General features: G+C 43.0%; 2 protein-coding genes and 1 long non-coding RNA gene across 5 annotated transcripts in view; 1 reads left to right on the top strand and 2 right to left on the bottom strand.

Moving 5' to 3' along the window:
- The window catches only part of ARAP3 (ArfGAP with RhoGAP domain, ankyrin repeat and PH domain 3), a 38056-nt gene extending 36426 nt beyond the window's left edge, over positions 1-1630 (top strand). For all 3 annotated transcript variants that reach the window (XM_081872588.1, XM_081872587.1, XM_081872589.1), the window contains one exon: positions 399-1630. In XM_081872588.1, coding sequence (XP_081728714.1) covers positions 399-1028 — 630 coding nt within the window. In that variant the 3' untranslated portion in view covers positions 1029-1630. The remainder of the gene's footprint in view (positions 1-398) is intronic.
- A 5052-nt stretch (positions 1631-6682) lies between these two features.
- LOC309349229 (uncharacterized protein) lies at positions 6683-15198 on the bottom strand (the record flags this gene model as incomplete). The annotated part of the gene is made up of 6 exons (XM_081874977.1): positions 6683-8166; positions 9625-9733; positions 10227-10366; positions 12353-12416; positions 14598-14953; positions 15076-15198. 6 exons carry the CDS (start codon positions 15196-15198, stop codon positions 8149-8151), a joined length of 810 nt encoding a protein of 269 aa, XP_081731103.1. The 3' UTR covers positions 6683-8148.
- On the bottom strand, positions 11594-11992 carry LOC309347959. Its single transcript, XR_014159080.1, has 2 exons — positions 11801-11992; positions 11594-11763 (listed from the first exon to the last, which is right to left on the bottom strand). It is a non-coding gene; the product is annotated as an uncharacterized lncRNA (long non-coding RNA).
- Positions 15199-15579: the final 381 nt, after the last annotated feature.

Genomic DNA, 15579 nt, shown 5'->3' on the forward strand with positions numbered 1-15579 from the left:
AGACTAGGCCTGAGCCTCAGGCAATTAGGTTATTGGTCCAAGCTGCAGAGACTAAAATTGCAGAACCAGGGCCAGCCCAACCTTGAGGCTGACTGAGGCAGCCACCTCAGTGGCATAATCCCATGAGGCAGTGTCCCCATGGGTGTCCCACCTACTTCTGCTGCCACTACCACTGCAGAAGCAACAGTGGCTTCCAGTGAGATTTTGCTGGAAACCGCTGCACAACCCCAGTAAATGAGGCTCAGCGGTGGTGGAGATGGCACCTTCCTGTTTTGCCTCAGGCAGAAAAACAGGACAGGCAACCCCTGCTCAGAACAATTGTGGAATGTTTCTTTCTGCCTCGAGCCCAAGCATTGGCAAATCCATTAATGGCCTCCTTTTGCCTTGACTCCTCACAGCCAATGAAAATGCATCAGGATTCACTAGAGGAGCAGCAGGAGGTGGCTGAGTCTGAGCCTGTCTATGAGGAGGTGGGAAACTTTGCCGACATGGGCTTTCTGGAGCTCCAACAGTCCCTGCTGCCTCCCGTGGACCGAACCAAGAAGCCAGTTCCATGCTCAGAGCAGGCAGTATCCAGCTCACTGCCCCCCTGCCCAGCCCCCAGGACATCTGGAATCAACGTGGCAAAAGGATGCTGCTTTGAGAGGACCCTCAGGCTGGAGGAGGGGAAGGACCTCCTCCCAGACAAGCTCCCAGGACACAGTGTGGCCCCAAGTGCTGCTGTAGAGAGAATGACTGAGTTGCCTCAAGGGCCGCCTGCCCCAGACTGGGAACAAGGGCAGTCAATAGAGGCACCTGCCTCCCCTCCAGAACCTCCAATGGGAGAGGAGCCTCAAGCAGGTGCCCCCAGGAAAAAAAGCTTCCAGGCAGACTTGTCCATCAGTGACAAACTCATGCAGGAGCTGAGTTCTGCCATCCTCCGGAAGAACGAGTGCCAGGCACCTGCCACAGTGGGGAAGCAGAACCCCCAGGATGGGGCCCAGGCACAGCTGGAAGGGTCACGGGATCTGAGGACTGAGAGCCCTTAAACTGGAACTAGGATCACCACAGTCCTGAGCATGACATGAGTTGCGGGAGGCTGTTGGTCTGCATCACGTCTCTGCCTGTGATGGGTAGAACCAAATACCCTGCCTGGAAGCGTTGCATTAAGAAATCCTCTCCTCCTCTTGAACTATTTTATCCTTAGAGTTCCCACCCACTTCTAGAGAGGAAGCGTGGTGGAAAGCAAGGTGGGGTGATATTTACTAAGACAACGGTGGTGCCCCCCCTCATCTCCAGCTCATATCCACATGCAGAATGTGGTGCTGCGTGCAGGATTCAGGTTCCTGGGAACCTCAGCTTTCATTTTTACAAGTTTCTAGCCCTCATGCTAAGATTATACTCTTGCCTGCCTATGTGCAATGCCTGAATGAATCATAGAAGTCAAATAGGTGGCTGAGTATGTCCTGTGATAATCTGAACATGTCACAGACTTCAGCTGTTCATGGTGCAAAATTTGAATGGCGTGGTCATATATTTCTGTTTAGACAGGCCTGCACAGGGAATAAATGTTCTTGAAAAGGTAATGAAATCCTGAGCATTCCCAGCAATATTCATACTGCCACTTGGAATAAATGAATTTTGTACAACAGAGAGCAAGAGTTTGTTTATGCTGAGTTATCTAGAACAGAGCTGATTAATGTGCACGGTAGATATGGGAGCCAAAGGTTTGTTCATACCGTACTGGAGACAAGTAAATGAGCCACAACTGCTTGAAAATTGGTGAAGGAAATGCGGTAAACCACTTCTGAGGTGGTGATGGTGACTGGGTGAAACTCTGAGGAAATGTCTCAAGACTGCACATTCCAGTTGGCCCTCAGGATCCAGAGGCAGTTAAGAACACACTTCACTCTTCTCAGTTGGACATCTGAACTTCACAAAATCATAGAATTCGTCATCTAGTCCAACCCCCTGCTATGCAGGAATCTCAATTAAAGCATCTATAACAGATGACCATCCAACCTCTGCATAGAAACCTCAAATGATTTGGATCATCACTGGGACATGTGCCATTTTCCTGATGAAAATTTCCCTTCCCTTTTTGCCCTAGGCAGCAAAACATGCAGCTACGCATCTCTAGGTTTTGCCCTGTGGGACAAAAAGCATCATGGAAGTTTTTTAAATCAGGAAAATGCTGGGAGTTTTAAATACCCACCCATCCCTACTGCTATTTTTTTTTTTAGTTGTGGCTTTCCCAATGGTAACATCAAATCTGACTCTCAGATTCATTTATGATCCAGGCAGCGAACTTGAAATCATTGGAATCAAATCTAAATATTTATGAAAGTGAAGCCAAAAACAGAGCCAGCTATTCATCTCTGTTCAATAAACAATTTAATTCCCAATATATTATAAAGTAGCAAAGAAGTGTATTAAGGGAAGTAACAAGGTAATTTGAGAGAGGACAAAGTTTGAAAAAAACACACATGGGCTACATATAACAAGTGTAAAAAAATAACATTACATTTAGTTTATATTCAACACGTCCTTTCCAACATTCAACAAAAGGAGGACTCTCATCTGCCAGCTGAAGTCAACATGGCACAAAATTCAAAATCCAGCCAGGTGAGAGCTTGTTTCCAAAGAGGCAAGCTGGACATCCTGACCAGCAGGTGCCATATTATGGGTAGGAAAGAGATAAGAGCTATGAGGCATTCAACTCTGCTCTTAGGACCTGGCCACTTAACAATTAATATACAGTGGTGCCCTGCAAGACGAACGCCTCGCAAGACGGAAAACCCGCTAGATGAAAAGGTTTTCCATTTTGGAGGCGCTTCGCTAAACGAATTTCTCTATGGGCTTGCTTCGCAAGACGAAAAAATCTTGCGAGTTCCCGCGGGTTTTTTCCGCTTTTTCCGCCCTTTTCCTAAGCCGCTTCTCAGCTGATCGCTAAAAGCCGCTAGACCGCTAATAGCGCTAATCCGCTAAGCTGTCAATGGGCTTGCTTCGCAAGACGAAAAAACCGCTAGACGAAGAGAATCACGGAACGGATTCTTTTCATCTTGCGAGGCACCACTGTACAGTGGTACCTCGGGTTACAGGCGCTTCAGTTACAGACTCCGCTAACCCAGAAATAGTACCTCGGGTTAAGAACTTTGCTTCAGGATGAGAACAGAAATCGTGCTCTGGCGGCGCGGCAGCAGCAGGAGGCCCCATTAGAAGTGGTGCTTCAGGTTAAGAACAGTTTCAGGTTAAGAACAGACCTCCGGAACGAATTAAGTACTTAACCTGAGGTATCACTGTATATACATATTCCCCAAAGCGAACAATTGATCAGAGGTGAATAAATAAATGCACAGGGAGCATATGATTACCCTGTTTTCATATTTTTAAAGGGCTGCTGTGGCATTCGTATGGAGCCCCCGGGCGTCTCACGGACTATTGACCCGTACACCACTAATCCGCTGCCACCAACCAGGTCCTCCCCGGTAAATCACTTAGTCTCAGACAGGTTCTCAGGTTAACAAAGAAGAGTATAGTTTATTGCAGACACAAACAAACTTTAACTGCATTCCAAACATTGTTACTCTTTACCTTCTTAGTCTTATTTTATCCTGTCTCTATCTCTACTACCTCCCCTCACACAAGAACCAACTGCACTAACTGTCTATTTCCAACTGTCTGCCAACTGCTTTTCCAACTGCCTTTCCCAACCAACCAACACACTAAAACCAACCAACTACCCACTAAAACCAACCAACTACCCACACCCAAACCTCAGGCTAAACCCTTTTATAAACAGGTAGGCTCCGTCTCCAGCTTTCCTATTGGTCTACATATTAACCCTTTCTCTCCCCCTATACAGACATTTTCAAACGATCAGGCAAACACCACATCCCTCCCCCCTTAAAGAAGTTTGATCAGGAGGGATAACTGAACAGAGTTACACTCCTGATCAAACTGCATTTGACATTTAAAACAACTCAGTTATCTACAGGAAAAATTATTAACTGTCCATGGTTAATCTTCACCATCGGGTCTCTTGATAAAACATCGGCCACAATGTTCAGGGACCCTTTCACGCTTCTTATGGTGAAACTGAAGTCCGGCAGCCACAGGGCCCACTTCATCAGTTTGCTATTAGTTCTCATCATCCTTAGCCAAAGCAAGGGTGAATGATCGGTGCACAGTATAAATTTCTGGCCCCAGGTGCATGGTTTTAACTTCTGTAGGGACTAGATGATAGCAAAACATTCTTTTGCTATCATGGAAAGGTGTTTTTGAGTAGCAATTTCTTGCCGACATACCTGATCGGATGCAGGTTGTCTTCCTCTCCCGGTTAATTCAGCACGGCTCCAATCCCAGCATTCAATGCATCTGTAAAGATGGTGAACTCCACCTTGGTCTCTAAAGGCTTTATTATTCCTCCACCCACCATATGTCCAAGGTACTTGATTTCTGAGTCCCCAGTCTGACTTTTACTAGCCTTAATGGTCAAGTCTGCCTCTTTAATTCTTTGGAGAACTAACTCTTGGTGCTCTTTGTGTTCGGACCAGGTTTGACTAAAAATTGCAATATCATCCAAGTAACCTACTGTAAACTCCCTTAATCCATGCAGGATCTTATCCACTAGCCTTTGAAAGGTCGCTGGCACATTTTTTAGTCCAAAGGCCATCACTTTAAACTCATATAATCCTAGGGGACTTCTAAAGGCAGTCTTTTCCTGATCCCCAGGACATTCTTACTTGATAATAGTCTTCTGTCAAGTCTAGACAGGTAATGAAATAGCACCTGCCTATGGTCTCAATTAGGTCATCTAAGCAGGGCATTAGATAGGCATCCGCCTTAGTGATGTGATTTAACTTTCGGTAATCAACACAAAATCTTATAGAGCCATCAGGTTTGTCTACCAGCAATACCGGTGCTGCCCAGGGATTCTCTTAGGGTGTTATGATCCCTGCCTTTAGCATCTCCTGCACCTCGTTGTGGATTTTATCCATGTATGTCCCAGTTATCAGATAAGGGGTCACTGCAATGGGTTTAGCATCCCCAGTGTCTATGCAATGGACTTTGCTATTCCCGGAACATTACTAAAGACTTCCACCTATTGAATTTAATAAATAGAGAAGTTGAGAAAAAAATTACATGGACAAAACAAAGATATTTTGAACAGGCAAATAAACCGGTTAGGATGCTGGCATGGTTTATTAAAGAAAGACAGGTAGAAAGAGTAATAAATAGAATTATTGACGAAGAAAAAGAAATTATTGACCCAAAACAAATCAAAGAAAGATTTATAAAATTTTACAAAAAAGTAGAATTGAAAGAGGAAAAGAAAATCCAAAAATACTTATTAGAAAATAGATTACTAGATATAGAAGAAGAATACGCAATTTTAAATTCAAATATTGAACTTGAAGAGATTTTAAAAGTGATTAAAAATATGAAGGATGGGAAATCGCCGGGACAAGACGGAATCTCAGTAACATATTATAAAAAATTAGAAGAAATAATAACACCCAAATTACAATTAATTATGAATGAAATTTTAGACAAAGGAGAAATACCCAATTAGTGGCAAGAAGCATTGATAACCCTTATCCCAAAGCAAGGTACAGATTTGAGACTTATAAAAAACTACAAGCCAATATCTTTATTGAATATAGACTATAAAATATTTACTGGAGTTCTTGCAAATAGAATGAAAACTCTGCTAAAAAGGGTAATTAAAAAAGATCAGGCAGGATTTTTGCCAGCCAGACAAATAAAGGACAACACTAGAATAATTATAGACTTAATAGAATATGCCGAAATGAACCCAAGTAAAGAAATTTCAATGCTTTTGGTAGACGCTGCAAAGGCATTAAGAGTGTCTCTTGGAAATTTATGATCAAAACCTGGGAAAGTTTAAATTTAGGTAAAAAATTTATGAATGGAATTCAAGCAATCTACAAAAAACAAAGAGCCAAATTAATCCTAAACAACGAAATTACAGAAGAATTCAACATCAAGAGAGGGACACGACAAGGATGTCCTTTATCCCCACTCCTATTTATAACAATATTAGAAACCCTATTAATAGCTCTGAGAAAGGACAAAGAAATAAAGGGCATATGTCTTTGTACACAGTGTTACAAAGAGCATTTGCAGACGATGTGATCATTACAACCGAAACACCAAAAGAAAGTATAAAAAAAGCATTAGAAAGAATGAAAGAATTTGGCAAAGTAGCAGGATTTAAATTGAACAAAGATAAATCGAAATTGATAACTAAAAATATAGCTGAGAAAGGGGAAAAGGAATTAGAGGAAACAACAGGACTAAAAATAGAAAATAAAGTGAACTACTTAGGGATATGGATTACAAATAAAAATACAAATTTATTTAAGGATAATTATATTAAAAAATGGAAAGAAATTAAAGGAAGTATGGATAAATGGGGAAAACTAAAACTGTCATTCGGAGGAAGAATATCTATGATTAAAATGATGATACTCCCCAAAATTCTATTTTTATTCCAAATGATTCCAATTGTAATAGGAAATAAATATTTTATAAGCTGGCAAAGAGATCTTGCAAATTTTATATGGCAGGGGGAAAAGGCAAGGATGAAATTAGAAGTAATGACGGGCCCAAAGGAAAGTGGAGGATTCACAGTGCCATATTTAAGAAAGTATTTTGAGGCAGTGTGTTGGTGTTGGATAAAAAAACGGATATTATTAAAAGACAATGAAGTCCTAACACTAGAGGGCTGAGACAAAATATACGGCTGACACGGCTATTTATTCTATGACAAAAAAGAACAACATAAAAAATTTACAAATCACATAGTAAGAAAGGCTCTATTGGATGTCTGGGAAAGATCAAAAGGAAAAATTATTGAGAAAACTCCCCAATGGGTTTCGCCAATGGAAGCAACCACAACATTAAAGAGTAATGTAAAAGAGACTTGGCCAACATATAGGGAAATATTAGAGGATGTAGACGGAAATATTAAATTAAAAGCTTACGAACAATTACAAACATTTGGAATAAATTGGTTACAATATTATCAATTAAAAGCAAGATATGAAAAAGACATAAAAAGGGGGGATTTGAAAATAAAACCTCAAAATTAGAAAAGGAAATATTGCTAAGCGATTAAAAATACTTGCAAAAATGTATAGATTATTAATGAAAACCACCTTAGAACAAGAGACGAAAGGGGGAAACATGTTAAAATGGGAGCACGATTTGGGATATGAGATAGATCTGGAAAGATGGAAAACTTCTTGGGAGGAAAACATAAATTTTACTGCGTGTGATTTATTAAGGGAGAATTTCAGAAAAATTCATCACAGATGGTACCTAACCCCTGACAGATTGTCAAAAATAAATAAAAGGAACAACAGCAAACGTTGGAAATGTAACAGAACAAAAGGTACATTATATCACATGTGGTGGACTTGCCCAAAGATTAAAACCTTTTGGGACATGATCCATGAAGAAATAAAAAAATTGATAAGGACATCACACACAAAAAAGACAGGGGCATATCTATTAGGAATTCTAGATAAAGATATCCCAAAAGATAAAACTAACTTATTTCTATACTCAACAACAGCAGCAAGAATTTTGATTGCTAGCTATTGGAAAGAAGACAGCATCCCAACAAAAAGAGAATGGTTGGGGAAACTTTGTGAGTACCTGGAATTAGCAAAACTGACGGATATAATAAGGAGAAAATCCAAAACTATGGTTATGAAGGAATGGGAGTTCTTAAATGATTATTTACACAACCAGGGCTCAACTACAAAAATCTGGTTGTGTTTAGAATAATCTTGTGCATAATATAAAAAAAATACAAAGTGAGACATTAAGGAAATCAAAAGGGAAAATATGAAGAACAGAGTTTCTGACAAACAGATTATTAAAAATGTGTGAGGTAAACAGTGGAAGTCTTTTTTTAAAAAAACAAAAACAATTTATTTAAGGTAGATAAGGAGAAGATGAAATTATACAATTGAATATAAATATAGATGGGAAACAGCTATGTATTGTGAGTACTTATCTACATTTAAAAATTTTCACTTATGATATTTTTCTTTTACTTCTTTATTCTTTCTTTGTTCTTTTCTCTTTTTTCTGATATCTTATCTTTCATTTCACCGCTTTATTGTGAATAGCATTTTATAGAGGTATAAATAACTGTAAATATGAAAAGAGACAAAATATTCTCTAATTCTTTTTCCTTGGTTAGATGTATTTTCTTTTTCTTTTGTACTTTCTTTTGTTGTGAATATGTATGTTTTCTAATTTGTACTTTAAAATATTTATAATTTTTTTTAAAAAATATTGTTATTTAGGGGAATTGAATTTAATTCTAAATTATATACAGTGGTGCCCCGCAAGACGAATGCCTCGCAAAACGAAAAACCCGCTAGATGAAAGGGTTTTCCGTTTTCGAGGCGCTTCGCAAGACAAATTTCCCTATGGGCTTGCTTTGCAAGACGCAAACGTCTTGCGAGTTTTGCAATTTTTTTTCGCATTCCCCCCTTTTTCTAAGCCGCTTAGCCGCTAATAGCCGCTAAGCCACTAATAGCGCTCAGCTGCTAATAGGGTTGCTTCGCAAGACGAAAAAACCGCTAGACGAAGAGACTCGTGGAACGGATTCTTTTTGTCTTGCGAGGCACCACTGTACTGGAAAGGGACGCGGGTGGCGCTGTGGGTAAAACCTCAGTGCCTAGGGCTTGCCGATCGCATGGTCGGTGGTTTGAATCCCCGCGGCGGGGTGAGCTCCCGTCTTTCGGTCCCAGCTCCTGCCCACCTAGCAGTTCAAAAGGACCCTTAAGTGCAAGTAGATAAATAGGTACCACTTTATAGCGGGAAGGTAAACAGCGTTTCTGTGTGCTGTGCTGGTGCAGGCTCGCCAGAGCAGCTTCGTCACGCTGGCCACGTGACCCGGAAGTGTCTCTGGACAGCGCTGGCCCCCAGCCTCTTAAGTGAGATGGGCGCACAACCCTAGAGTCGGACACGACTGGCCCGTACGGGCAGGGGTACCTTTACCTTTTTTTATATACTGGAAATGTGGGAGATTACAAGGGGTCAAAAAAAATGGATGTACCATGCCATATTAGAAGCAAAAAAAAAATTCTGATGAATTGGAAGAGCCGCAATAAGATTCCATTGAGCACATGGATTGATAATATGGACAGACTAGCTACATACGAACGAATTGCATGTCAAAGCAAATTAAGAATGAAGAAATATGAAGAAATCTGGAAGGAATATTTAAGCAATAAGGGGGACGGTGGTGGGAAGTAGGGGGATGAGAGGTGGGGAAATATTGTTAAAAAGGTGTAGTCATAGGTATATCAGTACTCAAATTTGAAATGTTAAATTGTGTTATAAGTGTTATTGCGGTTTTTGTTGTATGTGTTTTTTGTGGTTGTTGTTTGTCTTGAAAAAATGATTAAATAAAAACAAAAACCAAAGCAGCACAAAAGAGTCCAAGATGCTGGTAAAATAAGTAGCTAATTCAAGACATAAGTACCAGTGGCTATATGGACAAAATGAGGACTGAGAAATAATAAAGATGTATCAGCAGAAGCTTGAGGCCTTAAGAAGTACAGAAAAATCTTTTTTGCTGCAGGCCCTACTTGTTACCTTTAATGCCACTGAGGTGTCACTCTTCAGCCCATCCAAGATGGGTTTGAATCGTTCCACTTCATCCATTTCTGCTCGTTGTGTCAGTGCCACCAGAACGTGCTCATGCCTATGTAAGAGTAAAGAAAACAAATCAGTAACAGATTATCTGACAGTGCAATGCTAGCCATGTCTACTTGCTAGTCCCAATTAGTTCAATGAGATGCACTCCCAGGTGCTTTAAAGATGGCAGTCTGACTTTCATACGCTCACAACAGGAAACTATGTAAGAGTTTGATAAATTGTGCATTTACTATATTAAAATTTCTAAAAACTGTTAAGAACCAATGTTACCTTGGATCCAGGGGACCAAAAACCCTCCTAAGCAATATGGAGTAAGATGTGGGGCTTCAAAGTGGGGATGACCCCAAACCTTACACAAGCTTTGTTCAGCTTCTGCTTCTTAGGCTTCAGGCAGCTGTGCAGATTACATGCACATTAAAACTTGCCATTTAGATGTAGCCTTCCAGTTTTTAATGTATTCTGAAAAGGATCCCAAGTGCTAGACTGCCCACCTATGAAATACAACTAAACCAAAAGATAAATCGCCTACAGTGACTTACATATCCACAGGCTGAGGCAGAATGCAGAGGGCAGACAGTAGCGTGATAGCATCAATCATCATGGATGGGACTTTGGGGTCAACGGCTCTTGCCAAAAGCAGGATCCCCTCCTCCGTTTCAAGCATCGTCTTAATTCCAAACTAAAAAAGGGGGGGACACACCCACTGAGTGCATGCACATACAGAAAGGTTGCCAATGCCACAGGAGGAGAGTAAGGCAACTGTCTAACCTGGGAAATAGGTATAAGGGGGGGGAGGGCCAAGACCCACCCCCCCGCTGACATGTGCAAAAGTGATGTGCGGAAGATGCCATAAGTGTGCAAATTTAAGAAGGGGAGCATCTCAACTGAGAGTAATCACACTAGAGGTTTCTCCCTCTTAATCTAGAAGTTCATTTACACTTCATCTCTTCTCTCCTCAAAGTTTTGATGTGCTTTAACCTATATACATTTTAGATTAGATTCCTCACACTATTTCCCTCTTATCTTCAATTCTGTTGCTTGTTTAATTTACACTGCCTCTTCATTCTGATCAAGTTTCTCCTTTTTTCTTCTCCCCTTTGCTTCGTCTTACTACCTTCCTTCCAATACAATACAGTTCCTAATTTCAAATAGCTCTACTCCCTTGCTTCTCTTACTTTCTTATTGCTTTCTTCTCCCCTCTTAACCTCCATGCTGCTGCTGTGTGTTGCCTGGAAGGAAGGCGTGGCTGCGCTCTGCTCCAGGTGGCTGCCATCAGCCTGAGACCCTGCAATATCATCTGCCTTTCCATCAGGTATATAGAAGGGGAAGGCTTCCTGAGGCGAAGCACCATGTGCAACACTACTTGGCATGGCACTTGGTGTCTCCATGGAACCTCTCTGTTTCTCTGCCCAGCACCAGATTTCTCGGTGGTGACCCAGGTCTTGGAGCCTGAGCTTCCACAGCAGTAGTCGCCTGCCATGAACCAGCTTGAGCAGTAACAGCAGCAGCAATGTTTAATGTAATATTTTATTTATTTGACAATGATGCAGTTTCAAATGTGTCTTTTATATTTGATCTCCTTTAGTAGTGTTTTATTTTGATATGTTTAAGTTTTTTGTTTGTGTGTTTGTTCGTTAAGTTTGCTGTGTTAATGGTGAAGTCTATATTTGAAATCTTTAAGATAACATTTTAGTTTCCTACTAACATTGTTGTTTTGAAAGTACACTTTATATTTGATTTTCTTCTGCAAATGTTCTATTTTGGATTGTTTTAAAAAACAAAGTGGTATAGTAACTGTGGCGTTCGTACGGAGCCCCCAGTCATCTCACGGTCTATTGACCCGTACACCACTAATCCGCTGCCACCAACCAGGTCCTCCCCGGTAAATCACTTAGTCTCAGACAGGTTCTCAGGTTAACAAAGAAGAGTATAGTTTATTGCAGACACAAACAAAACTTTAACTGCATTCCAAACATTGTTACTCTTTACCTTCTTAGTCTTATTTTATCCTGTCTCTATCTCTTCTACCTCCCCTCACACAAGAACCAACTGCACTGTCTCTTTATTTCCAACTGTCTGCCAACTGCTTTTCCAACTGCCTTTCCCAACCAACCAACCCACTAAAACCAACTAACTACCCACAACCCAAACCTCAGGCTAAGCCCTTTTATAAACAGGTAGGCTCCGTCTCCAGCTTTCCTATTGGTCTACATATTAACCCTCTCTTTCCCCCTGTACAGACATTTTCAAACGAACAGGCAAACGCCACAGTAACAAAAATATTATTATTATTAATAGTAATAATACCAACTTGATTCTAATCTGAAGAGCTCTCTCTCTTTTCCATCTCCCTTCCCCTATTCCCAGCTACTGGAAAATTCTTGCACCATATATTTGCTGGGCTTGCTCAAGTCTCAATTAAAACATTTATCCCATGACTTCCCACAGCCATTCCTATTCCATTTTCTTCCCTTTTGTGTCTGTTCTCAACTGCAAACTGAAGAATGGTCTGGCTTCTTGAGCAATTGTTATACAGAGCTGAGTTACACTGTGTTCTTAATCACCATCCTCATTTTTCACTTGACTTTCTGAAGTTTGCCTACTGATTCTAAAAAAGTAAGAAATGGCAGTTCACAAATATTTATGTTGAAAACAAAAGACATACCTTATTGTTCATGAAAGCTTTTAAGCATCTAATGATCTCATGTTTGATCCGGATGTCATACGGCCTAGCAGGGGATAGAGAAAGCAATCTGATTATTCTTCCAAAAAAATTATTGGTTTTCACAATATTATAAACACATAAGACAAACAAACAAACATAAATCATAGCCTTATTGAAAATTACCGTTATTAACTTTGTTAAGTGACTTCCTCACTTCCCCTTAGTTGAATTTCATTGCAAGTCCTTTTAACGGTTTTCCAAATCCCAATTTTTATAAAATTTAACTTAAACATTAACATCCTTAAATCTTCACCTTATATAATTAAACATATTAATTCATCACTTAACATAAACAAAATCCTAAGCCTATTAAGTATCTGCAAGCTGTTTCCGGTTATTTTAACTTAACAAATTTAACTAAATAATCATTAAATTTATTCCATTCTTCCTGATATTCCTCCTCCTTCTGGTCGCGGACTCTTCCGGTTAGGTCGGCTAGCTCCGAAAAATCCATCATCTTCATCTGCAATTCTTCTACTGTTGGTAATTCTTGGGTTTACCACTTTTTAGCTAACAAAATACGAGCAGCAGTTGTGGAATCTGATTATTTATGGTCAACGGTTCCTATACAATTATGTATAATTTTACCACTCCACTCAAAGAAGCTCCTGGTCCAGGCAGCATTAAGAGTTGAAACAAGATGCCCCAACCTTCAATAGAACTTTGGGGTGAGGAGAGGAGAGGGAGAAGAATGTTTGGAAAAGACTGTTTCCCTCAATCTGAGCTCCAGTTTCCCCATCCGCATATTTGCATCCTTGGCCTAACTCAGCTCCTATATTCTCTTCTTTCAACCATGTATGAAAGCCTATCTGCAGGCATATATAGAGATATCCTTGTCCCATGTATCTTAAAATGCTCCACCCCAAAGCAAAATAATCTCTTTTATTTCTTTATTTTATTTCTAGCATTTGTACTCTGCTTTTCAACCATTTAGGCTCCACAGAGTGGCTGACTCAGCAATGAAGTACATTCTTGAAGTACAAGCAAAACACATTTTTAATCTACTCCTATATTTAGAAAAATGGCTGTGAAATAATACATACATGTCCCCTGTCATCTCACTGGCTTATCTGTTCAGATGTTATAATGGCCCTGGACACAGGGCAAGCCCACCCACGAGGCAAGGTAGCCAAGCACCTGCCACTGCTCACCTGACACCTGGCAGAGGAGGAGGAGGAGACAGGGTGGGGAGGGGAGGGGAGGGGCATTTATTTTCAATTTCATCTGCCCTGGCAAAACATCCAGGTGATAAGAAACAAAGACATCTGAGAATGAGCATCTTCCACACCAGACACACACAAATTTTACAGGGACTTGAAACATAAAGGTACATAAGGAACCACCTTCTTTAGCCCAGCATTTTCCTCCTATTAGCAGCTGCTCTGAGGGCCTAAAAAGCAGAGGGTCTTTCACAGCCTCCTGCCCTCCCTCCTCCGAGCTCCTTTTAACTGGAGAGGGAAAGATCAGAAACCGGAGTCTCTTCTATATGGAAAAACTTGGCTCAGCCCCACCATCCAAAATCAAGCCTGCCCTCTTCCTGATCCCAGCCCTCTACACCCAGAGAGAGAAACTAATGGCACCTGAATCTTGCTTAATGGTGTCCGTCAGGTGCCTTTCACTGTGCTCTTTTGGGTGCCTGCTGAAGACCTTCCTATTTAGAAGCAAGACTACCCAGATGTTTGAGAAAACCTGCAGGAGGGTTGGTTGGTTTGGTTTGTTTCTATAGGGGAAAAAATCAGTCTCCGTCGACTCTATTCTGGTTTCCAAACTTGCCGCGTGTTTGGCAGTCCTGGCTTTGTAACCGTAAAGAAGCGACGCCTTTCTTTTCTTCCTCCTGTTGGTTTGGGGGAGCACTCTTGCTTCCCAGTTAAATCCCAAAGGAACGGGAGCGGGGCGAGGGGGCGAGGGGGCGGGCAGAGGGAAGGAAGGAAGGAAGGAAGGAAGGAAGGAAGGAAGGAAGGAAGGAAGGAAGGAAGGGGGAACTTGGGCCGGGCGGAGAGGGGCGGATCCGGCACCCGGGGGACACCTGCGCTCCGGGGAGGGAGCCGGAGGCCGGGGCCGCTTCTGCCCGCCTTTCCCCGGCCAGCGCGGGACCAGGCAGAGCGGGACGAGGCGGCGGGGGCCGCGGGCTCCGAAACGCCCCGCCAGGTCCTCCTTCCCCCTCCCTCCCTCCGGAGACACTCACGAATTTGCGGGACTTCCCGCCGCCGCCGCCTCCCCCGGGGTCTCCTCCAGGCACGGCCGTGGCGGGGGCCTCGTCGGCGGGGACCTTGCTCTTCTTCCTCTCGCGGCCGGTCCCGCGCGAGGCTCCCCCGCCGCCGCCGCCGCCGCCAGTGCCGCCCTCCATGGCCGGGCGCGAAGTCCGCCCCTCGCCCTCGCCGCCGCCGCGACCAGGACCGGGGCAGCTGGGCTCGCCTCTCCCGGCGCAGCCAGGCAGGCAGGCAGGCAGGCAGTCAAGGAGCGAGCGGCAGAGCGAGGCGGGCGGGCGGGCGGGCGGGCGGCTCCTGACAGCAGCGGCGCTCGACGCCCACCCGACGGGACCTCTCAACGGCCGGGCAGCCGCGCCTGCCGAGCTCCGCCTCAGCCGGGCTCCGCCCTCCGTCACCTCACACTGGCTGCTCCGCGCGCCGCCCCGCCTCCCAGGAAACAGGCGCCCCGCCCACCGCGGCGGCGGCGGCCGCGACGTCGCACGTGAGGCGCAGCCACGCCCCCTCGGCTCCCTCGCCCGCAGCGGCGGGAGGAACCAGGAGAGCGCAGAGATAGGAAAATGGGGTAGAGGGGCGCATGTGAGCTCGGAGAAACAACTTCCAAGATCCTTTCGGCGCTCTCTTTCTCTCTCCTCGAATGCCAGTCGTTCTCTGCTATGGAGAAAGACGCAGACAAATAGGTCTCTCTCTCAAGGCAGTATCAGGCACGTGGCCTCTTTGAATCACTTTCTTTGGGGGGTTTACCTGTCTCAGAACATACAGCCAGGCACTCCCCTTTGCAGGCACAACGTAATGTCTGTCTTCCAAGATAGAGCAAGGTCAAGGAACAAAGACTACACTTAGGTGTATGCAGACCCTCTGGAATCTGTTAAACTCCAGATAAGGTGCTCCTGCTGATGTTAGAATGATCTGACTTTAAGGATTCTGTGCATCAGTTGGCCAAAGGTTGGTCGCCACCTC

Source organism: Podarcis erhardii, assembly GCF_964252035.2.
Source record: "Podarcis erhardii genome assembly, chromosome: 8".
NCBI lineage: Eukaryota > Metazoa > Chordata > Lepidosauria > Squamata > Lacertidae > Podarcis > Podarcis erhardii.